This window comes from Oratosquilla oratoria, chromosome 40 (genome assembly GCF_046742065.1).
Source record: "Oratosquilla oratoria isolate Oo_2021 chromosome 40, ASM4674206v1, whole genome shotgun sequence".
Taxonomy (NCBI): Eukaryota; Metazoa; Arthropoda; class Malacostraca; order Stomatopoda; family Squillidae; genus Oratosquilla; species Oratosquilla oratoria.
This window is the reverse complement of record NC_134816.1, coordinates 26159400-26185126: the sequence shown is the minus strand read 5'-3', so window position 1 is coordinate 26185126 and position 25727 is coordinate 26159400. Positions and strand designations below refer to the sequence as shown.

The following is a 25727-nucleotide window of genomic DNA, read 5'->3' as shown; positions in this document are numbered from 1 at the left end:
TGTGCGAAGGAAGGAAGTTGAAGATAAATGTGGGTAAAAGTAGGGTGATGAGATATACAAGGGGAGAAAGAAGCAGCAGATTGGAAGTGAGTATTAAGGGAGAGAGACTGGAGGAAGTGGATAGTTTTAGATACTTGGGTGCGAATGTGGCAAGAAAGGGAGTGGGGGTGGAGGTAGAATGTAGATTGAGAGAAACGAGTAAATGCCTTGGTGGATTAAAAAGTGTAATGAGAAATAGAAATTTGGGAATGAATGCCAAGAGAAGATTGTATGAAGTAGTGATTGTGCCGACAGCACTGTATGGGACAGAAACATGAAACATAAAGAGAGGAAGAGAGGAGGAGTTTGAATGTGTTTGAGATGAAATATCTGAAAAGTATGATAGGGGTTACTAGGCTAGATAGAATGAGAAATGAGGAAGTGAGGAGGGGAACAGGGGTGGAAAGGGAGTTGGGAGATAGGGTTGATGAAAGAGTATTAGAATGGTTTGGACACATGGAAAGAGTGAGTGAGGAAGGATTAGTAAAAGAGGTGTGGAAGGCAGAGGTGGAAGGAGTGAACATTGTTAATCGAGATGGCTTAGGTTGGTATACATCGTTACCAAGAGATGGAGCTGTATGCCGTGTTTTAGAATGCAAATTAGAATTAGAACACGACAAATATTTTGTCAAAAAGTCCCCACAACACTAATTTTGAGATAAGAAATTTATTTTGAACATGGTTCTCGTGAAATTAGATAACACCCCGAAAGAAAAAGATACAAACTTGTACCTGGGTGGGGTGGTTACACAGAGACGTTGTCCAATATCTTTCCCGACCGGATAATGTCAATAGCACCCCTTGAGTCTGTGTGGATCACGACTGTCCCCAGCTTAGCAGAGAAAGTGTGGTACAGGACCTTTGAGATGGCAGCAAGTCCAGCCTGTAAAGTGGCGATCCCATCGCTTACTCTCGACAGCCCGGTACGTCACCCAATCGGCGTATGTAAAACCTGCGACACATCTCGATCCCTGTGAGGGGATCTACATAGCCTTCCGTATGGTACGACAGGCTCGCTGGGGGAGGGGGGGTTGATGGACTTTGTGGTCTTAAGTACTATGTGTGGAAAAGTTGGATGAGTACGACCCGTGTTTGGCTGGCTTGGTAAAAGTCACTCTCGAAGGATAAAGCGCCATTATAAAAGGCCCATTTTGCATATGCATGAGAATCCGTCTACTACTGTGATAAAAAATGACCTTCGAGATGCCCATTGTAATTCATCTGGTGAGAAACAACTTGTGACTGGATAAATTACATTTCGAATAATAATCTTTAAAGCTAAACTATGACAATTGTGTATAAAGCATCTATAAACACATTCATTTTCATGATAACGATAGTAACTACAGTAATAGTAAGATTCAATTAACGAACATTAGTTTAGCTATTAACGAAACAATGCAATACAATTTACTTAAATAATAAATCCGGCCGGCGATCCCAGGACCTCATATTAACTTCACAACAACTGGTAATAGGTTACATAACAGTTTACTTAAGTTATGCCTTAACATTATAATATTTTCTATACGTTTCTAAGTAGAAGAAAACGTGATGTTATGGTATGTTCGTTCGTCAGTACGTACATAATTAGCCTGTCCCGACTCGCCACAACTAACGCAACACTGTTGCCACAGAAAGTCTAAACATCTTGTGGGGAACAGACAGGCGGATTAAAGCGTACCAATTGTGGGAGAAAGACAGGGACATTATAATACGTTCCTTTTTGAACTTGTAAGTTAATGAATATTGACGTCTTACATTAATATTTATTAAGGAATTATACTGATTTCACTCGTTTATACTATAAACCGTAAGATAACAATTATGCAATATTTTCCAACATGAGCATGCCTAAAGGTTTTCTGGGTTACAGGGGTAATACAGTCGTATCAGATGTTTGTCCAGCATGTGGGCGAAGATGTTACTTTGGCGCGAAAAATAGACGTGGGCTTATAAAGTAAAAATAGCTTATGTCCAAGGACTGAAATAATCCGCTCGATAAGTTTGGTTATAGACTGATCAATTTCACATTTTTTATGTTGCTATGGTATTTTATGGTATTTTATTGTATTTTATTTGCCTAAGGAAATTCTTACAAGTAACACATCGGCAGAATCGAAGAACAACGTCAATTAATTTCTAATCTTTAAAATTTATGTCATATAATTTCTGGCGGGACTGTTTCACCTTTGCCTGAAAGTGATTTTTATCCTACGAAATCATCTTTGCCTGAAAGTTATTATTATTCTATGAAAAAAACAAGTTATTAAATAAACGTCAAACAATGGTAGCGTTATCTAATGTTATACAGATAACGCCACCAATTTGTGACAAGAACTTCGAATATTGTAATTACATCCACTGCACTCGGACGGGAGTGGGAGTGGAGGCCGTGAATAAAGATATGTCCGATTGGATGGGCAAATTTTACACTAAATATGTAAATTCATGCGCGCTATCGGTCAAAGATAATGTTAACCGCTTCACTGTCATTAAACCAGGTATTTATTTTTTAACTTTCCTGGAAATTGTACTTCCGTCGCTCAATACAGTTCATGGGCGCGGTTCGTAGAGGACTCATTCTTGCTTTTTGGATTAATGGACTGAGCTTGAGACCATTTGCCCCTAGCCATTACTACATCACGTCAATTTGTTCCACTTGACCGCCGCCCACAGCACTGAGGCAGCATTTTTTTTTCTTACTGAGTTATGGTTTTGTTAGATCTTAAGTGTTCCGTGAATGGGTTTGAATAAGTCTTTTGCAACGCTGGGATATTTGAGTTAGATGATTAGATCTCTTAATGCCAATCAATATGAAGTCAGTCTTCTATATTCTGGTCTCTTTAAGATTATCATGGATATTATCCTTTGTATTATTCCTCTGCACCTTTTTTATATTAACATCTTTAAGGTTATTCATTTTTCACTGCTGACAGCACTCTGGATGTGGTCTTACTAGGTGCAGTGTTTCCAGTGTTTTTGTCTATTATTCTTTTGATACTTCTCCAAGTTTGGTTTGCTTTTGTCACTTGTATGTACATTGTACTTGGAGTTGCTCTCTATATATAAACCAGAATTCTTCTTCCCCCTTGAAAGTGGGATAGCCAAGGCTTGCACCCATCCCACATCCATCCAACACCCACTTATTTCCCTATTATCTCATTTACTTGTGGATGAAGGGCCATCCCTGACCCCTGCCTACTGTCCAGGTCAGAAACAATGCAGCCTGACAGCGTATGCTTGAATTCCTACATCTTTCTCATGATCTTTATTTGGAATTTCACTTCCACCTTATCTGTGAATCTGGTATGCAATTCTCCATCTGTACTTATACACTTAGTTTTTTTGATATTACAGAGTGGACAGGGACCAATGACAGGTACCAGCACAAGGCGGTCCTATGATGGGGTCATCAGAGCATCCTCTCTCTGGTGCCCATCTTCAAACCTTGTCAACTTTTTCACTTAGTTTGAAAATTCAGTCATAAGGGGCTAACATTTAGTTTTCAGACAGCCCAAGAACTCTCTTGTCAACTTCATCTGTATTTCCTCCATTTTTAAATACAAAGAGGGCTGACAACCAGTGACAGCTCCCTTTGTACTGCATTCAGCATATCAAAAGCCTTGGAATAATCAAGATATGTTGCATGTAAAGGGTATCCAGTCAATATACAAGGTCTGTTTCATATAAAAATAAAGTAAGCTTAATCAGAAAATAGGGGTATTCCATTGTTGTGGTGGTACATTATAATTCAGGACATTTGATATCTTGGATGAGATTATTGAAAAATTGAAACATTACTATGGGATAATAAAATAATTATTGCAAATGTTTGCAGGAAGATGTACTGTGCAGAACTGTACTGTGATACTATTTTATTGAGGCTTAAGTTTAATATGCTAAAATGAGTTTGCTTGATTTATTTTATACATATATGTATGTGTATACACACACACACACTCATATATATATATATATATATATATATATATATATATATATATATGTATATATATATATATATATATATATATAATGTATGTATATGTTTTCCATTAAGGGGTTCAGATGGGCTTAAAGGAGTGAAAATACTAAAAAGAAAGTACAGTACAAATGAAAAATTACTCTGGTATAATGAAATAGTTATTGTATATGTCTGCAAGAAGATGTATTGTGCAGAAGAGTACTGTGATACTATTTTATTGATGCTTAAGTTTAGTGTGTTAAAATGAGTTTATTATAAATATATATATATATATATATAAATTTTTTTTTTTTTTTTTTTTTTTTCCCTTCTATTAGGGGGTAGGGGGTCTAGATGGATTTAAAGGAGTAAAAATACCAAAAGGAAACTACAGTAAAGAGGAAAATAGATGACCCCAGTATATATATATATATATATATATATATATATATATATATATATATATATATATATATATATATATATATATATATATATATATATATATATATATATATATATATTTTTTTTTTTTTTTTTTTTTTTTTTTTTTTTTTTCTCTCTCCCTTCTATTAGGGGGTAGGGGGTCTAGATGGATTTAAAGGAAAGTACAGTAAAGATGAAAATAGATGACACCAGTAATTTAGTCTTTTATTAAAGAAGGGGATTTTCATCACCATTTTAGTATGCTTTGAATGAATTAATTGATAATGAAAACATCACATTAAAAGATTAAGTACAGAAAAATGGGGTTTATATATATTATGTTACTAAATATAAATAATTGTACATTTATGTAGATGAGACATTCCATTATATGGAAAGATCTTCAAGAGTCACAAATTAGAATAATTACAAAATGAAAATACCAATGCACAGGATTAAAATCCAAGGACAACAAAAAATAGTTGGTGCAAATGAGCTACCTAGCCCTGTGAATTACCATTGGAAATACATATTCAAGTGAAATTAAAAAAGTAAAATCTGTCATGAAAGCTTTTCAATCAATGTGGAATAAAGTTTTTAGTCAGCAAATCATTTGCTGTTTTTTCATTAAGTATAGATAGTAACAAATTGCAGTTTTAACTGAGTGTAACATACACACATGTGCTCTGCTATTGTACACTCAAGCTTGCAACCTTTTCACTTATAAATTGGTATTATACACTTTCTTAGTCCTCAACTATTCTACACTTATCACATGTAACACATCCATACTAATTAGTCATTTCCAGTCCTACAGCTTTCCCATATTTTTAAAATATATGCTTCATAAAAGTATTTGATAATTATTTTCAGCTGAACAATGCCAACTAACATAAATGTTATTTTGGATCATCCTGATATTGTGTACTTCCCTGGACAAACCATCACTGGGAGGGTTAATCTGACTACTACTTCTCCAAAGAATTGTCGTGGTAAGTTTTTTGTATTTAGAGACATGATTATTTGGTTTTAACCTGACATAGGAAGAATTTGCAAATTTGTAATAGTTTAGTATGAATATTGTATGCACCAATACAAAAACTGCGTGCTCTCAGTTTTAGAGAACTTGTAGGTTGTTTGAATTTTCCCATTTTATGTTTAGTAGAAATTGTTGTTGCTGGTTACCAGAAGGCTCCAAGTCTTCTGCAAGATAGATCAGGGTTAATGAATTTATTGATTGAGAGAAAGGACTTCTTAAAGGGTTACTGTTATATTAATATTACATAGTCCAACTGGTGCTATTGATTTGTTGTTGTCATCAAACTTTACCTAGAATGAGAAAATACTATTGCCAGCTTTTTAATGTGGGATAATGAGGTGAAAGTTGCTGGCCAAAAATATATGAGAAGGTCCAAGGACCATTACCAGCCATTGTGAGGTCATGGGATTCTAGTCATGGATACTTGAGGCAATAGTTAATATTATGGGTATCCCAGACAAGGGGTTGATGATCATTTTCTGCCTGAGACTCCCAACTTGAAATGTTATGAGCGTTTGTATTGAGAAATTTATTCTTTACAGGTGTGAAGGTGAAATTTAAGGGGTACAGCAAAGTACACTGGACTGAGAGTAAAAAGCAAGGTGATAAACATGTTACCAGACATTATCGCTCCAGTGAGAGTTATTACAACACCAAATACTATGTCTGGGGAAATGGTAAGACATTAGCCATTGTGATCAAATTAAGGTTTGTATGTTACTATCACATAAACACACACACACATAGTAACATTGTCCTTATTAGAGATTTTAATTGTGTTGATGTCAACTGGGAGGAATAGGAAGCAAGTAGAAAAGCAGATTCCTGGGGAAGTACACTGTTGAGTATAGCAGTGAAAGAAAACAATGATCCATTGGGTAAAGGAAGTGACCCAGGTAAGAGGAGATCACACTCCCACAAGATTAGACATGTTACTAACCAAAGAGCCATACATCATCAGCTCCTTGAACTACCTATGCCATATAAGAAAAAATTACTTTGTTACAATTTAATTTCAGCTGGAGGATAAGGAAATAGAGCCATAGAATGAATCACACAGGCAAGGGAGACTCAATTTTAGAAAAGCAGATCACTTAGGGTTGAGAAAATTATTTGAAGAAACAAACTGGGAGGAATTCATGAATACCACAGAAATAAGGAGTAAATAGGAAATCTTGACATTTACAACCTAGAAGTGAACAAACATGTGCCAAAGGCTAGAGAAGGGAAGAAACAAAAACAGTATTGGTTTAACAAAAAGTGTGAGGTTACAAAAAAAGCCAGGGGTGTGATTTGAGGAAAATGGAGAAAGGAAAGAAGCAATAAAAAAAAAAAAAAAAAAAAGCTTACAAACGAGCTAGGAATGACTTTTCCAGATTTCATAGGAAGAAAGCAATTTTGAAAGAGGTGTAGTAGGAAAATGCAAAGGTGTACCAAAACTGTTTGACAGGCTCATAAAAGGTAAATTGAGACACAGGGAAGAAAACACCAAGTTAATTGTAGATGGTGAGGTCTTTGAAGAGGCCTCAGCTGAGGCAGAAATAATGAATGAAGGTTTCCAATTGGTCTTCACCAAAGAGTGTAACTTTTTGGAGAAAAGCAAGGGGAGCCAAAAACAAGGTTTAGCAGATATAAATGTAGAAATAAGGGAAGTGCTCAACCTCCTTGGATCATTGGCTGTGAAAACTGACTTGAAGTGTTCATGACTTCAGCTATTTATAAATCATCTGTGTACTCCATATTTCCATGACATAGTTTCAACATTTCCTGTTTATTTTCAAGTTTATTTTAGTGACATCTACAAACTTACATCACTATTAATTCCATTGTCCAAGTCATTTATATGCATAATGAACAGTAAGGGACTCAAAATGGAGCCTTGGGATTGGAAAATACCAACACAGAATAGTCCAAGGGCTGGATAATATCAACACAGAATAGGCCAGGCCACAGAAATAATTGCCCCAGATGCAACCATCACACAGAGGACACTGAACACCTGATATACTGCCCCACCTCAGCCATAACCAGATAACCACATATTTCTTCCATAAGTGAGTTATTGACCAATCCAGTGGCTGTTGCCAATTGCATGGCACTCATAGGTCTCCTGAAAAAGACCGAAGACAATGAATTGTTTGATGGATTGGTGCAATGCTAAAGAGATTCTTTCTCTTACTCTTCAATTATCATACCTATCCTAAATAACTATACTTAAGATTCATGTCTAGTTCCAGTTTCAACTATATCACCTGGATGTTCCAGGAGTTTATGCCTATTCTTCTTTTTTCAGGAAGTGAAACCAACTTGCCACCTGGCTTCCACACATTCAACTTTAGTTTTATGTTGCCACCCAGCCTTCCTTCTTCATTTGAATCTGAGCATGGAAAAGTGCGCCATGAAGTCTCGGCTGCACTTGATCTTCCCATGGCTTTCGACAAAGAATGTAAAAAGTTTGTGTCAGTTAGCAGCCTCCATGACCTCAATACTATTCCAGGTGTTAATGTAAGTGGTAAGATAGATGATATACAAGTAGTTGTATATCCTTAAGCCCATTGCTGCAGGTTTAAATTTAGTAAATGTCAGATCATTCACTTGAGTATGTTAAAGTTCCTTTAGCAAAAGAGTCCAGATTGTCTTAGATATATGTGTGTATAAACATATATATATATATATATATAGTTTGCTCTTAAATTCATGTATTGTTTTTGCACACACTATTGTTTCATCCAGTTTGTTCCAAGTGTCCACTGCTCTGTGTGGAAAACTGTGTCAAAATACCATTCACACTTCGTGTCTCACCCCCCATCCCCAACCCACTTCCTTCCATGCATACAGCATCATCCATACACAACCATTCTCCATTCATCCCTATCTTCTGTCTTCTTCCATTCTTCCTCAACAGACATACCCCTCTTTCCCAGTGCCCATTTTACCCCATCCATTCAGCTCATCCTTGGTTGCCCCCTCATGTTCACTCCTCCACCTCTGCCATCCACACCTCTTTTTTCTAATTTTTCTTCACTCATTCTTTCCATGTGGCCAAACCATTCTAATACTCTTTTATCAGCCCTATGTCCCAACTCCCTTTCCAATTATAACCCAACATAAAAGCTACTAAATAGGAGCTAAGGGAGCATAAAGAAGAAATTTAAATATATTGAGATGAAGAATTTGAGAAGTGTATTGGGGTTTATGAGAATGGATAGTGAGAAATGAGGAAGTGATGCAGCCCATTAGGCTGCAGCAGTTTATCATCTATTCAAAACCATTGTCCAATACTCCTATATCTTGTTCCTTCCCTACTCAACAGACATTCATTCAGTTTTCATCAGCTTTACCTTTCTCTCCTCACTTTCTTGAAGTTCTTTAAATAAGCCTTTCACATCAGTTTTTTCATCATGATAGTGATGTTAGCTGGGAACCAATGATCTAGATTGTGTCTTCTTTTGCAGAGCCCTGTCCAGAGGAATGAAACAAAACATCTTTGTTGTTGGTGCTGTAAATCAGGACCAATATCTATTGTTCTGAATATTGATAAGACAGGCTTTGTCTCAGGGGAAAGCATGCCTATCAATGCTGAGTGCACCAACATGAGCAATCGATCTATGAACAAGACAAAAGCCAAGATTGTACAGGTCAGTATGAAAGAAATTTTCATTGTGTAAATGCCATTGCCCTCACCATTTGGAGGAATATTGTAAATGTTATAATGCACTGGTAAGATAAATGTTATCAGATTGCTAATGCTTAATGTTGCAAACATGCAAGGGTCATTTACCTCAGTATCACCAAAGCTGATATTATATGCCTCTGAGGTAAATTAGATTTATCTGTTACTACATACATACATATACCATGGCTTTTTCCCCCTTACTAGGGAGGTAGCCAAAAAAGGAAAAGGCATAAAATCATTCCCACCCATTCCATCCCTGAAAACACTCCACACGCCTCCACCCTCCCTCCCATCTTAGCACCTCCTAAATGACGGGTCATCCCTGCACTCTGTCCACTGCCCTGGGTCAGAAGCAGTGTCGCAAGACACAGTAAGGCCGCTTCATTAAATTGGCGACCCCCCCTCTCCGTCCCCCCATATAAAGGAGAAGACGGGGAGAAATCCCTTCTGGCTGCGTCAAAATTTTGCTCACACACACTACCTAACCCCCCATCCCCCCATCCATTCCACCTCATGCATCACAACATCTTCCATATACAACCATTCTCCATTCACCCCTGTCTTCTGTCCTCTCCCGTCCTTCCTCAACAGACATTCCCCTCTTCCCCAAAGCCCCCTTCACCCCATCCATCCATCTCATCCTAGGACGTCCCCTCATGTTCACTCCCTCCACATCTGCCTTCCATACCTCCTTTACCAGTCTTTCTTCACTCATTCTTTCCATGTGTCCAAACCATCCTAATACTCTTTCATCAACCCTATCTCCCAACTCCTTTTCCACCCCTGTTCTCCTCCTCACCTCCTCATTTCTCACTCTATCTAGCCTAGTAACCCCCATCATACTTCTCAGACACCTCATCTCAAACACATTCAAGCTCCTTCTCTCTTCCTGTCTTATGTTCCATGTTTCTGCTCCATACAATGCTGTTGGCACAATCACTCCTTCATACAGTCTCCTCTTAGCATCCATTCCCAAATTTCTATTCCTCATTACACTTTTTAATCCACCAAGGCATTTACTCGCTTCTCTCAATCTACATTCTACCTCCACCTTTACTCCACCTTTCTTGCCACATTTGCACCCAAGTATCTAAAACTATCCACTTCCTCTAGTTACTCTCCCTTAACCCCTTCCATACAGTGCCGCTAATTAGGCGTCATGAGGAGCAAGTGGATATGCGATGCTGCCATATCGGCGTCTTGATTATATTTATTGTAGTTGCCCCAGCGTTTTGACATTCTCTATAAACTGCCCTTAATCATATTCTCTATGGTTTTCAAAATTCACGGGTGAAAGAGAGAATGATCAATATAAGCGGTGACTATATTTTATGATGCGAGTATTATTGCGACACGTCATACGGCTGGCATTGGCTGCTGCCCGCAAGATTTAAGGCCCGTACTGAAGAGGTTAATGCTCACTTCCAGATTACTGCCACTTTCACCCCTTGTACATCTCATCACCTTACTTTTACCCACATTTATCTTCAGCTTTCTTCTATCACACACTCTCCCAAACTCTGTCACCAACTTCCTCAATCCCTCCTCCGATCCTGCCACAAGCGCAGTGTTGTCCGCAAACGACAGCTGGCTCACCTCTCACTTTTCTCCATTTTCTTTAACCATCTCCAATCCCTGACCCACTACCCTTGCATTTACCTCTCGCACTACCCCATCCATGTATAAGTTGAACAGCCAGGGTGACATAACGCATCCTTGACGACGTCCCACCTTTACCTCAAACCACTCACTCTCTCCATTTCTAATCTTGACACAAGCTCTACTACTCTCATAATAAAAACTCTTGACAGCTCCTAGAAGCTTTCTTTCTATCCTGTATATCCGCATAACCTCCCACAGTGCCTTTCCGTCAACCCTGTCGTAAAGTGGAACTATACAAGCACTCCTCCAGTCCTCCGGCACTCTACCTTCTCACCAGCAAACATTAAATAACCTCACCAACCAGTCCACCATCACTGTACCTCCTTTTTTAAGACATTCTGCATGGCATCCATCCAGACCAGGTGCCTCACCTGCTTTCATCATTTTAACTGCTGCCTTCACTTCATCCTTCCTTATTTCTCCTCCATTTTCCTCACACATCACATCACTTTCATTTTCTTAGCATTTCCCACTGCAGCTATCTTTCCCTCCCTATCCTCCTTCACATTTAGCAACTCTCTCTAGATAAAGAATACTGAGAATCCCTTCCAGCTTCATGAATGAAATGAATACTTTGATTATGTGTTCATCATAACTGAAGATGTCCAGATGCAGTTCTCTGGAAGAAAGTCTGTCTTACTGGGGTCCATATCATAGGAATCAATCTGTTATCCTAGTTCTCATGCAGGAGACTCCAGGCACTAGCAGGCTGACTATGGCTACCTGCCTAGCCAGTAGGTCTCCTAGTGAAAAGATTTTATGAAGATGTCTGGTGGGAGTGGATCAGTTGATCCATTGTCCCAGGTAACTTGCAGGAGACCCGTTCCTCACAGGTAGCTGGGAACAGCCACCAGATTGACCCACAAGTCACTCAAGGAATAAATACTGTGTTATTGTGTGGTTAGGATGAGAATAAGGCAGTGTAGGATGAAGTGTTCTTTATTTACCTAATTATAATTTACATAATTATACACTTATTTCCCTGTACTGGGTATTGGATACATGTTATTGTGAGGTAAAAATCTCCTCAGTAGCATGCAACTGATAATGTAGGGTCTATATGGGGCACCCCTACACACCAGAGCTACACATCATTTTGTGTTAGAGGAAATATCAACTTGTAGAGAAATGATGCTACTTTATTGTACTACAACTGTCCCTCCGATATGCTGTCCCCCACACTCTTTATACTGTCCTATACCACTTCTCTGAATACATATTTCTAATTTTGCCACACCTTGTGGTAGGGGAGAGAGAATACTGCCACCAGGTATTCCCATTTTGGTTGTAAAAGGTGATTAAAATGTGACAGAGGATTGGACTTGGGATCCTGTTGTTGTTGTTGTTGTCGTTCCCTAGACTGTCTGTCCGAGCAGTCCCGTCTCCCCAAGGAAGGCCACAGCCGAAACTGGGTTTTCCCACAAATCCTTTATAGAGTGTATGTTGTGTTGTTTGCGTGCATGATTGTGTATAATGCAGTCTTCCATTATGTGTTGTATGGTATGGGGTGAAGTGTTACATCCTGGGCAGCTGTTCACAACACGGTCGTCCAGCCTCTTCTGGTAGCTTAGAAGTGCTGGGTGGTGACCGCATCGCAGTCTGGCCAAGTGGACTCTGTCCTTACGTGGGAGAGAGGATTCAGAAGGGTGGATATCAGGGGGTCTGGCATGCAGCAGTGTGTTGTCTTTCAGTGTGTTAATGGAGCGGTGAGTGATATGATTATGAATATGTTTCCGGAGGCTGGTATTTGGTGGTTGTGGAGGAAGAGAAGAGAGTATCTGTGTGTAATAAAGGTCTTTGGGTGTAGTTTTAATGTTTCTTGGTGTGTGTGGGTGTTCTGCTATGTAGTGTAGCGGGTGTGATGTGTTTGTGGTGGCTGCAGCAAGTGTTTGTGTGCCTCTCATGTCGAGGTGGTCCTTGACTTTGAGGACTTTTGTTTCATGGTGTAAATGGTCTGTAGGTGATGTATTTGTGCAGCCTGTAATTGTTTTTAGGGCTTTGTTTTGTATGATTTGAAGGGTGTTGTGGTGTGTCTCACTGAGATTAGGAGCCCATGCAGGACTCGCATAATTCATCACTGAGCGTATGCATTGTTTGTATATTGTTATATTAGTTTGTTTTGTCCAAATGTTGTTCCAGTGATTGACTTAAGTGCGTTAAGTCTAGGTGTGCATTTGTTTTTTATGTTTGTGAGGTGTTGTTTGAAAGACATGGATGTATCGTATGTTACACCAAGAATTTTCGGTGTGTTTGTGTGTGGTATTAGAGTGTTGTTGATGTAGAGATGAGGTATGTATTTGTGTTCTTTTGTCCAGTTGGTGAGAAGTGTTGCTGTAGATTTGGTTGGGGCTATTTTGAGTCTGTTTGTGATGAACCATGTGTTGAGTGTGTCAAGGTAAGTTGGGATCCTGTTCTCTGTAGCCCTTAAGGGTAAATTCCTAAAAAAAAAAGATAAAGCATAAGAGGGTTTAAGAGGAGTTTTCCAACCAAAACCCTAAGGTTTAGGTCTTTTAATGTGCGTGAGTATGATACAAATGATAGGCAGTATGTCAGTGAGAAGATAGATGTGTTGGCATTGAGTGAAGCAAAGTTGAAAGGGAGGGGTGAGATTGGGTTTGGGAGTGTAGTGGGGAGGTTGTCGGGAGTGATGAGAGGACAAGGGAAGGAAAGGGTGGCTGTACCAGTAAGTAGTTACCTAACTGTAGTATACAGGAAATGAGCAATACTCATTAGGTCCTGTGTCCTGTTCTCTAATTTTCTAACATGCCTAGATTCAAATTCATGTACAATTCCAACTTAATCCATATATTTAATTTCCAATGATCATACACTCAAACCTCGTTTTTCCGGATTAATTGGTGCAGCTACCTGTCCAGATAATGAAAAAATCCGGATATTGAAAATGTTTTGGTAAATTTTTAGTTTCGACCATGGGCGTAATATAGCAATAGAAAATTAATTATGAATTTTGTAAATTATAATATATCAACGTGATATGCAATTTTGTGAGCGGAAATAAAAACCAAAAAAGGTGCTAAAACAGATTTCGTTAAGTAACGAAGTCGTGTCGGACGAATGGTACGCCATGTTTGTTATGATAGATGCCAGCGTCGAAGAAATGAAGGGATGATAAATTCATCAAACCTAACCTAACCTGTGTTTGATAAATCATTACCTGCAGAATAATTGTCATCCGGCTCGTCCTCGTTGTCATCGTCGTGAGAGACTTTGGCGGGCCTTTCAACCACTTTCTCAGCTTGCGGGGTATACAAAGTTCTTGCAGCTTGAAGGAATGCATGTATCTCCGCTCCATAGCATTCCTTCTAGAAAATGTACCTGGCGAGGTACTGTCGGAAGTACCGAGGCTGTCAATTGACAGACGACAAGATGGCGTCCCAATCCTATGCTACCGACTTCGTTCATTAGCATATTTGTGTCCACACAAAACTTAGAACAGTAATTCAGTAACTTTGCCTTGGATTTTCTAATATCCGACACTGTTTGTTTGGCCACTCCAAATTCGTCACACACATTTCTTACGCTTGCTCCTTCCTCAAGTTTCTTGATTAAGTCCAATTTTTGCCGCACTGTTAGAGTAACTCGCTTTCATTTCATGACTTTATTAGGCATGATGACACAGGTGTATTCATAGTACTGTATAGTAGTGTACTGTAAATAGGTGTTGTATGGCCTTCACCCCACGACTAGCGTCGTTTATAATCCCCGCTGCACGCCATATGTTGTTTACATTTCAAACTACTGTAACTTGGTATCGTTTGCCTCGCGTATGTGGCAGTTTTTTGTTTTTTCAGGCAGCTAAATATTATTTTCGAAAATGATATTTAGCTGCCCAGCTGCTTCAAAATAGCTGGATAAACCGAAATCTAGATATGTGAAGGCAGGATAAACGAGGTTTGAGTGTATTTAGATTTGAACTAATGTATTGTTTAAGCTTGGTTTATATCACCTTCAAAGCTATTTCACACACACATTTATATGGAAGACTGTATTTCTTCACATCCTTTTGACATGTGGTCTAATTTACTTCCATAACATCTCAAAGCCCTCCCATCTTTAATTAGATCTCTTCTATCAATGGAATCTATACCCTTTAGTGACTTGAGCACTATAATCTGTCATTGCTTTCTCCTCATTCTTTCAAAGTTGATAGGCCCATTACTTTTCTCATATAGTTTATCTGCCAGGAGGTTCGACTGTATATATATACATATATATATATATATACATATATAAATATATATACATATATAAATATATATATATGTATACAGTATATATATTTAATTTTTTCTTTTTCTTTCAGAAAGTCACATGTTATGCTGAGGGTAAATCAAAGAGCTCAACAAGGACAGTGGCCTCTTTAGAACACCCATCAATTCCTTGGGGTGAAAGTGACATCTGGTCAGGTGTGTTACTGAAAATTCCTCCACTGGCACCTTCAGAACTTCCAGGCTGCCAAAACATCATAATTAAATACACATTTGAGGTGGGATAAGCTGTTTTCATCAAGTTATTTACTAATTGATCTCTTAATTTCTGAGTCTTTGTGATCAATCAATCTGTTGCTCCTGTTCACTCTTGGGGAGGCCTGCAACTTCCAGGAAACTACTCATGAACACCTGTTTGGCCCATAAATTGTTCATTGAAAACATTTAGTGGAACTGCCTGGGATGAGTGAAGGACTGTAGTATAATGTCCCCTATTTCTTTTGTGCTGTGGCTTCATGTAGGTATTTAGTGTCCATTGCCAGACCAGCCATTTTGTCAGTGTTATGGACGATAGTTTACCAGCACTTCTTATCTTATGGGCAATCCCACACTGCTGTCATGCACTATCTTATAATTCATATGTCAGATAAATTCTGTATCGGTATTCATTTAGTCCAGGGTGGTTATGTGAACATAATTATGTCACTACTGTTCTTACTTGTCTTGGAAATGATTTCCCTACTGGGTTAATTTCTTAGGGAGTTGGGTGGAGTATAGAATATCTATATGTCTATTGATATACCAGTTGGCCGTCTATTGAACCCCTAACAATGGGGTACTTGAATATATGTTCTGGCAGGACCTGATGGGCCATATAAGGTTGGTGTATACCTTGGCTGGCCACCTCCTTTGCAAGTGGAGAAAAGGCTTTGTGGTATACTGTTTGCATTTATTTTAAGACTTTCTGCACAAGTATGTTGCTGAGTTTATATGGTAAAGCATGGTAGCTCTTTCAGTTGCCACAGTTCCAAATACTGTTGATATTATTAGTAGTATTAGTATTATTAAATGAGGAGGTGGGGAGAGCAGGGCTGGAAAAGGAGATGGCAGACAGGGCTCATGAAAGAGTAAAGGAATGGTTTGGATACATGGAAATAATGAGTGAAGAAAGATAAGCAAAATAGTGTGGAAGACAGAGGTGGATGGAGTGAACTTGAGAGAATGACCAAGGATGAGATGGGTGGATTTGAGCAAGAATGAAGTGACTTTTGAAAAAGTGAGGGAGAAGGCAGGGGATAGGGGTGAGTGGAAGTTGGCTGTGTTTGGAGGATACTTTAATGCAGCTCAAAGGGATTTCTACCTGTCTTCACTGTTTTCCACATAAGGGGACAGAGAGGGATTGTTGCCAATTAAGTAAAGCAGTCTTGCTGTGGATGTACTGTGTCTTGCTGCATTATTTCTGACACAGCTGTGGGCAGGAGGCAAGGATGACCCTTCATCCACAAGGAGCTAAGATGAGAGGGAAACAAGGGTGGTGGATGGTAATGGAATGGGTGGGAGTGGGTGTGTGCCTTGGACTTGGCTACCTCCCTAAAAGGGGGGAAGAAGACCTTGGTATATAATTATTATTGTTATTTATATTTATATAAATATGTGTTTTTTTTTGTTTTTGTTTTTTTTTGTTGTTTTTTTTTTGTCACCTTTACGACTCAAGGGGAAACATTCAACAACATTCGGTGCCAGCATTCTTTCTCCCCTACCACAGGGTTCAGTGAAAAAGGAAATTAATATTCAGAGAAGTAGTTCAGGACAGTATTAAGAGTATTTAATGCCTTGGGGGATTAAAAAGTGTAATGAGAAATAGACTTTTGGGAATAGATGCTATGAGGAGATTGTATGGAGTGACTGCCGACAGCACTGTATGGAGCAGAAACATGGATTATAAGAGAGGAAGAGTTTAAATGTGTTTGAGATGAAATGCCTGAGAAGTATGGTAGGGGTTACTAGGCTGGATGGAATGAAAAATAAGGAGGTGAGGGGAGGGGCTGGGGTGGAAAGGGAGTTAGGAGATATGGTTAATGAAAGAGTATTTGGGTGATTTGTACACATGGAAAGAATGAGTGAAGAAAGATTGGTAAAAGAGGTGTGGAAGGCAGAGGCAGAAAGAGTGAGCATGAAGGGGTGACCAAGGATGAGATGGATGGATGGGGTAAAAGGGGCATCGGGAAAGAGGGGAATGTCTGTTGAGGAAGGAAGGGAGAAGACATAAAATAGGGATGAGTGGAGAATGGTTGTGTATGGATGATGTTGTGATGCATGGAAGGGTGTGGGTGGGGGATGGGGGTGAGGCAGTATGTGTGAATGATATTTTGACACAACTTGAAGGGATTTCTCCTCATCTTCTCTTTTTCTGCATGAGGGGATGGAGAGGGTGGATTACTGATTAAATGAAGCAGCCTTGCTGTGGATGTGCTATGTCTTGCTGCATTGCTTCTGACCCAGGGCAGTGTGCAAGATGCACGGATGACCCATCATCCAGGAGGAGCCAAGAAAAGAGAGAGGGAGGGGTGGTGAAAGGGAATGGAGTAAGTGGGGATGAAATGATTGGGAATGGATTTATGCCTTTGACTTTGGCTACCTCCCTTGTAAGGGGGAAAAGGTCATTGGTATATGTATATATGTATTATTGTTATCATTATTTATTATTGTTATTATTGTTATTATGATACTTGCTTTGGATGTGCTGCGTCTTGCTGCATCGTCTTTGGCCTGGGCAGTGGTGTACGAGATAGGGATGACTCTTCATACACAAGGAGCTTAGATGAAAGAGAATCAAATAGGTAACAGATGGTTGGGGATGGGTACAAGCCTTGGCTAGCTACCTCACTTGTAAGGGGGGAAAGAAGCCTTTGATATACAATTAAAGGTGATAATGGTGACATACAACCAGTAAATGTCCCATGATTTCCCATAACATGACTGAAGATAAGATTATCTAATAAAGTACTTTTATATATCTATCCGCATACAAAAAAGCTCTTGTAGGAGGGTATTCAGCCAAGGCATGCACCCTCCCCCCACCCATCCCACATCCATTTGTTTCCCTATTATCTTAGCTCCTTGTGGATAAAGGGCTATCCCTGGACCTTGCTTACTGCCCAGGTCAGAACCAATGCAGTTATAAAGTCAGGGCATGGAGGAAGATTTGACAGGAAGTTCATGTATGTGTTGTGTGGAGCAATGTAATATAGTACCATTCTCCCATTTGGGGAGCAGACAGATTTGTCTGTGTAACTAGATTGGTGTATACATGCTGAAATCCATAGATGGGAAAATATATATATATTTCTTTTATTTTCTTCAGTTCTCAATGGACCCTAGTGGAATGGCCTTTGATCTAGATGTAGACCTTCCTATCACCATTGGAACCATTCCTCTGCGCAATGCACATCAGAACATCATGGTTCCTCCTAGGAGGAGAGGATACCCAGCTCCCCCAGCTGCAGTTCCTACAGTTCCAGTTGCTCCACCAGCTGGATTGGTAGCACCAGATCCAGATTCACAACCTGTGGATGAAAAATCACCTTCGTATACTAGTAACCCAACTGCCCCTGGAGCCCCACCTGGTTATCCTTCTGCTCCAGGAGCTCAGCCTGGGTATAATCCGTCACCTTCAGCTTCATTTGCCCCTGGGGCTCCTCCTGGGTATCCAGATGCCTCAGGAGCTCCCCCTGCATATCCAGGTACCCCAGGAGCTCCTCCTGGGTATCCATCTGCTCCACCCGGTTATTCTCCTCCTCATGCAGGTGGTGCAGCTCCTTCTGCACCTTTGTACTTCCCTGGATGTGTGAATTATCCAGATATGCGTAAGGAATTGTTTGTTTTTGTATGTTTTAGATATGATCTAAAGCAGCGTCTCTCAACCTTTTACCCTTGCATAACCTTTAAAATAAATTGCATGTCTCAAGGAACCCACGCACAAAAAAAAACCACATATACCATATCTTTCTCATTTTATTTTCACCTTAATAATAGGTTAGATTGGATGATGTCTATATTACATTATTACAATAACTTTTTGCAGAACCCTGGTTGAGAAATGCTGATCTAGTGTCAGTGATTATAGGCTAATTATTTGTGTTGGGTTATTCATAAATATATACAGTAGTTTGACAAGCCTAGGTTGTATCTGAAGCTATTTTAATTTGTTATGGATGTGTTGTTACAAATAGTGAGTGAGAACACAAGTTTAGGCCACAATAGGATACTAGAGAGTTTAGTCTGGCCAACACCACATTTAAGTCATCTGAGGACAGGACTTTGTGCTGAAGTGAGATTAACTCCCTTTGGGAATTGCACACAAATACTCCCTTCTCATCCTTCTCAACCACCGGATGTCTACCTCCAAAAGCATATCCATAATCATATTGCTCACTGCTCTATCAACAACACACTGAACTGCGTGCCAAACCCCGATATCCATTGTTATGAATCCTTTCTCCCCTGCCAACAACACAATAGATGTAAAGAATTTGTGGGAAAACACCATTTCAGCCATGGCATTCCTCAGAGAGACAAGACTGCTCAGCTAGACAGTCTAGGGGATGACAACAAGAGCAACAACAACTACGATGATAATGCTCCATAGATATTTAGTTTTGGCTAATGTCAGGTTATATTCAGATGGTGGCAGGACATTGTACTGAAGTGGTGAAGCAATAAAATCTGGCTTTGTATATCAACTGATAGTGGTATTGGCTGGGAAAACTTTCATGTGACATATGTTGCAACTGTAACCATACATGAATTTGAGTCTTGGTATGTTGGAAAATTAGAGAGTAGGAAACAGAACCCAATGAGCATTGCTCCCTTCTTGTATACTACACTTAGGTAAATACTGGGTTAAAGGAGTAGCTGAGGTAGTGTCATATTTTGTCATTGAACTTTGAATTGTTTGTTTGTTTGCACGTCATACTCTGTCTGTCTGGCTATGTCATTTGTTTGGTTGCACATCATACTCTGTAAACAATAGACGGAGCTGTCTGGCTACGTCGTCACATTTTGTCTGGGACAGGTTAAAGAATCAGATGAGTCCTATATGTTCATTATATATTTAATATTGTGTAAACTATATTTTGTAATGTATTTCTTGATGTTCTAGTTGATTAAAGCTTGGGAGTAGCTACCAAGTCTTATTATTATGACAGGTAGTCAGGACGCTGGAGCAGATGGGGGGAAGGGTTAGATTAAAATGGACTTTGAATCTTGAAATAATTTTTTTTCTTTATTATTCTCCTTTACAGCTCCACCTTCATATGATGAATGTGTCTTTGGACCCCACAAGATCTCAAATGATAGTGATGATGAAGACAGTGATAAAACAGGTGGTGAATTTGCTCCGAGATATGTGACATATGGTTTCATGTAACAAGAGCAAACTAAGAATTTTCAAACAAGAAGATGAATTTTTTGAGCCTGTAGGACCCTGATGTGAGATGAATATTGTAGATCAGTGCTGCTCAAACTATCTGATGTGGTGGACCGGCATTTTTTTCCCCCCCAATTTGCCATGTACTGGTAATATTTCATAATAATATTAATTTATACTGGAAATGATATATATAATGAATATAATAAAAGTTTACAATTTTTTTATCTTCTGCTTATTTTGTAAACAAATAATACAATATCAAAACACATAAATAAGTAATGAAAAAATAATCCTTAGATTCAACCAATTCCTCAATGATTTCTTAGAATGGACTAGACACTTGCTACGTACCAGTAGCTGATGGCTCATGTACCAGCACCGGTCCGCGGACCACCACTTTGAGTAGCACTGTTTTAGATTATCTTTGTTTACTTTTGTTGACGTTATATACATATACCAAAGGCTTTTATCCACCTTATAAGGGAGGTAGCCAAAAAACAAAGGCATAAAATCCAGTCCCACCCATTCCATCCCCACATACTCCACTCCCATTATACCCTCCCTCCCTCTTATCTTGACTCCTCCTGGATGACAGGTCATCCCAGCATCTCGCCCACTACCCTGGGTCAGAAGCAGTGTCCCAGACACAGCACATCCACAGCAAGGTTTCTTCATTAAATTGACGACCCTCACTCTTTGTCCCCTCATTCAGAAATGGGGAGAAATCCCTTCAGGCTGCATCAATTTATTTTTCACATATACTCCCTTACTCCCCATCCCCTACTCACTCCTCCTCATGCATCACAGCATCATCCATACACAACCATTCTCCATTCACCTTTATCTTCTGTCCTCTCCCATCCTTCCTCAACAGACATTCCCCTCTTTCCCAATGCCCCTTTTACCCCATCCATCCATCCGTCTCATCCTTGGTCGACCCCTCATGTTCACTCCCTCCACCTCTGCCTTCCACACCTCTTTTACTAGTCTTTCTTCACTCATCCTTTCCATGTGTTCAAACCATCCCAATACTCTTTCATCAACCCTATCTCCCAACTCCCTTTCCACCCCCGTTCTCCTCCTCACCTCCTCATTTCTCACTCTATCCAGCCTAGTAACCCCTACCATACTTCTCAGGCACCTCATCTTAAACACATTCAAGCTCCTCTCTTATGTTCCATGTTTCTGCCCCAAACACTGCTGTCATCACAATCATTCCTTCATACAATCTCCTCAAAGCATCCATTCCTAAATATCTATTTCTCATTACACTTTTTAATCCTCCAAGGCATTTACTTGCTTCTCTCAATCTACATTTTAACTCCACTTCTACTCCCCCCTTTCCTGCCACATTCACACCCAAGTATTTAAAACTATCCACTTCCTCTAGTCTCTCTCCCTTAATACTCACTTCCAGTCTGTTGTCACTTTCTCCCCTTGTACATCTCTTCACCTTACTTTTACCCACATTTATCTTCAACAACTTCCTTCTTTCGCACACCTTCCCAAAATCTGTCACTAACTTCCTTAATCCTTCTTCTGATCCTGCCACAAGCAGGACAAGTGTCGTCAGCAAACAACAATTGGCTTATCTCCCACTTTTCTCCATATTCTTTAACCATCTCCATTCCCCACCCCATTACCCTTGCATTTATATCTCACACCACCCCATCCATGTATAAATTGAACAGCCAAGACAACATAACACATTTCTGCTGAAGTCCCACCTTTACCTCAAACCACTCACTCTCTCCATATCTGATTCTAACACAAGCGCTACTCTTGTCATAAAAAATCTTGACTGCTCTCAACAGCTTTCCTCCTATCCCATATATCTGCAGTACCTTCCACAGTGCCTTTCTGTCTACCCTGTCATAAGTCTTTTCCAAATTCATAAAGTCACAAAAAACAACCTTATCTTTTCCTAGAGCTTTCTCACTTATCAGTCTTACTACAAAATTCTGATCCACACAACCCCTACCTATCCTAAACCTACAGTTTTTCTCACCAATTACTCCCTCTCTGCCTCACCTAATCCTCTCAATCAAGACCTTCCCATAAGCCCTCCCAACTACACTTAACAAGCTGATCTCTCTGAAACTTCTACACTCACATTTGTACCCTTTTCCTTTGTAAAATAGAACTATACAGCGACCCCTCCAGCACTCTACCCTCTCTTAAAAAAACATTAAATAACCTCACCAGCTAGTCCACCATCACTGTACCTACATTTTTTAAACATTCTTCATGACACCCATCCAACCCAGGTGCTTTACCTGCTCTCATCTACTTAACAACTGCCATCATTTCATCTTTCCTTATTTCTCCTCCATTTTCCTCACTCATCACTGTCATTTTCTTAGTGCCTCCCACTGCAACTACCTTTCCCTCCCTATCCTTCTTCACATTTAGCAACTCTCTAAAATACTCTCCCAGCTTCCTCTTACTGCCATCTCTTCCATTATCATCTCTCCATCTGCACCTTTTACCTTTTCTTCTCTACTTGATTTGCCTCTTCTTCTCTGAATTTCTTTCCAAAACATCTTTTTAATTTTTTTTTTAAATTTCTGTCATAGTTTTACCCCATTTCACATCTGTTCTCTTCTTTGCCTCCTCTATCTTATGCTTTACTTCTCTTCTCTTTTCTTTGTACCTCTCATATGATTCTCTTGTCCTATTGTGTAGCCAATCTGTGAATGGTCACTTCTTCTCTTCTACAACCTTCTTTGCTTCCTCATCCCACCATTCACTACCCTTCCTTCTATTTCCTCCCATTCTCCTTGTTCCACACACTATCTTTGCACAATTTGTTTGTGACTCCGTCCTTGAAACATCCCCATTCCTCCTTCACTCCCTCCCACTCCTCTCTCAGCTTCTTGTACTTCTCCTTTTTTTCTCACTTAAGCACTTCATTTTAAGCACCTCCCTACCTTCTGTCCTTTTCCTCTTTCTCCATCTATCCTCCACTCTCAATATACCTTCTACCAAAAGATTATCTGATATTCCTCCACTCTCTCCCCCTAGAACATGTACATCTTTAACTCTTCCTACTATTCTCCTTGCTACATTGATATTAATCCAGGGCTGTGAGCAAGATGCAGGGATGGCTCATCATCCAGAAGGAGCCAAGAAAAGAGGGAGGGAGGAGTGGTAAATGAGAGTGGAGTGTGTGGGGATGAAATGGGTGAGAGTGGAATTATGCCTTTGACTTTGGCTACCTCCCTTGTAAGGGGGAAAAATCTGTTGGTATATGTATGTATGCATGTACTGCCTGGACATACCCTAATATTTTAGGCTCATAGATTCACATAAAGAAATGTACTTAAAACACTGTAGTATAGTGAAGGAGTGTTGTCTTTTCCTGTCCATGCTAACTTGACTACCTCATCACAAACCAGGTGTTCATTCAGTGCAATGAATAAACAAAGAACCACAGAAGAAGGATCAATACAGATTTTTGAGTGTCATAACTCAACTGCCTTGAGACCATTATACTCATGTTGACTGCATTTATTTTACATTAGTAATATGCATGTTTTATTTTGTTTTTTGCATGAATATCTCTATTTTTTTCTATTCTGCATACTACTACCATATAACATTACCAGTAAAGTGAGTATACATTATAGTTTTAGTGATACATCAGCCCCTCTGTATATGGGGAGTAATGCATTCTGACCTTGTGAATCTCTCCTATCTCAAACCAAGTGATCTTTTATATAAATTTTATGGATTGACTTTAATGATCTGAACAGTACTATCAAGTACTGGTGTAATTTTTTGTGTTCTGTAAGTGGTGCTCATGAAATGTAGTGTGAATGGTGTGTGGTGTTTAGGGTTCTGGCATAGAATTGTGTTCCCATCATTTTCACATTGACAGTGAAAATTGAAAAGACTCAGCACTGTTTAATTATTTCTTTTAATAGAATACTGATGGATTAAGTAATATACAGTAATTCCTGGTGTATAAGCCTACATTTTGTATAGCAAAACTACTAATTTTATTTTTGTAAAATACTATATATATTTTTTTTAATGTCATGATAATGAACCTCAGCCTTTGAGAAATACTGGTAAGCCCATCATATTGGTACATATGTACCGTATATACAACATGACTTATTAAAATGGGACAGAAGAGAAACAAGAGGACACAAAAAGAAACTAAAGAAGGACAGTTACAGAAGAGACCTGAAAAAGAGTAGCTGATGTCTGGAACAAAGTAAACAGAGAAACAGTGAGTCCCAAAGCTATACATGATTTTGAGAATAAACTGGATTCGGAGAGATACGAAAATGGGTCACTACGAGCATAGCTCTCGTCCCGTAAAATACAACTAGGGTAAATACACACATACATATATATATATATTATTGTATATATATATACCTGTATGTATGTGTGTGTATATATATATAATATATATATATATATATATGTATATATATATACATATATATATATTATATATATATATATATGTATGTATGTCTCTTTGTCTCTCTTTTTCTGTGTCTCTATCTATCTCTGTCTCTGTCTATCTCTATGTCTCTGGTTTTCTCTCTCTCTCTCTCTCTCTCTCTCTCTCTCTCTCTCTCTCTCTCTCTCTCTCTCTCTCTCTCTCTCTCTCTCTCTCTCTCTCTCTCTTCCCCTCTCTATCTCTCTTGCTCTCTCTCCCTCTCATATCTGCTTCCATCTACTTAAGGTCTATACACTTTCCCTAGTTTCTATGTTTTTGTTCATAACAAAAAAAAAGAAATGGATAAATTGAAACTCCTTATAGAAATGAAGGTTTGCAGGCATATTTGTTTTCATCAATGCTTGGCCAATACAACAGTGGTTTCCATATAAAGTGAAGGATATAAACAAGGTTGATAGAACACAGAGGAGCAATCAGATGTGTTTCCATCCTTTCAAATGAAATGTACAGTGAGATTTAAAGCACTGGATAGTCCATTTCAGAAAGAAGTAAAAAAGGAGACTTGATAGTAGTTCTCAGACCATGAAAGGAAATGGGTAAAACTAATAGAGAAGCTTCCTTGGTCTGTGAGAGGAAAAAGTTATCTCATGGAAAGAAATAAAAAAAGAGAGAGTGAAAGCATAGGACCTGTTGTCACTGGAAGAAAGAAGAGTAAGTGGTGATATGATAGTAATGTCCTCAACAAAAAGAAATGTATAACTGACTAATCTCATGGTCTTGGACTTAAAAGGGTCATGAGGTCATGGGAGCAAAAAAGAAAAAAAAAAAATGTTGAAAG

The 25727-nt window shown here is 39.1% G+C and overlaps 1 protein-coding gene across 2 annotated transcripts; it reads left to right on the top strand.

Annotated features, from left to right (window-relative positions):
• Positions 1 to 1647: 1647 nt before the first annotated feature.
• LOC143020708 (arrestin domain-containing protein 3-like) lies at positions 1648 to 24816 on the top strand. Of its 2 annotated transcripts, none has more exons than XM_076177377.1 (8): positions 1648 to 1773; positions 5306 to 5424; positions 6014 to 6148; positions 7765 to 7976; positions 8927 to 9109; positions 15134 to 15316; positions 18403 to 18904; positions 20342 to 24816. In XM_076177377.1, exons 2-8 carry the CDS (start codon positions 5313 to 5315, stop codon positions 20464 to 20466), a joined length of 1452 nt encoding a protein of 483 aa, XP_076033492.1. In that variant the 5' UTR covers positions 1648 to 1773; positions 5306 to 5312; the 3' UTR covers positions 20467 to 24816. The 2 variants fall into 2 exon arrangements, with proteins under 2 accessions (XP_076033492.1, XP_076033493.1); XM_076177378.1 differs by lacking the exon at positions 1648 to 1773 and adding an exon at positions 2377 to 2543.
• The last annotated feature ends 911 nt before the right edge of the window (positions 24817 to 25727 follow it).

Coding starts and splice junctions, on each gene's coding strand:
- LOC143020708 (XM_076177377.1), top strand. CDS start 5,313: ATGCCAACTAACATAAATGTTATTTTGGATCATCCTGATATTGTGTAC. Junction 5,425..6,013: donor TTCTCCAAAGAATTGTCGTG/GTAAGTTTTTTG, acceptor TATTCTTTACAG/GTGTGAAGGTGAAATTTAAG. Junction 15,317..18,402: donor TAATTAAATACACATTTGAG/GTGGGATAAGCT, acceptor TATTTTCTTCAG/TTCTCAATGGACCCTAGTGG.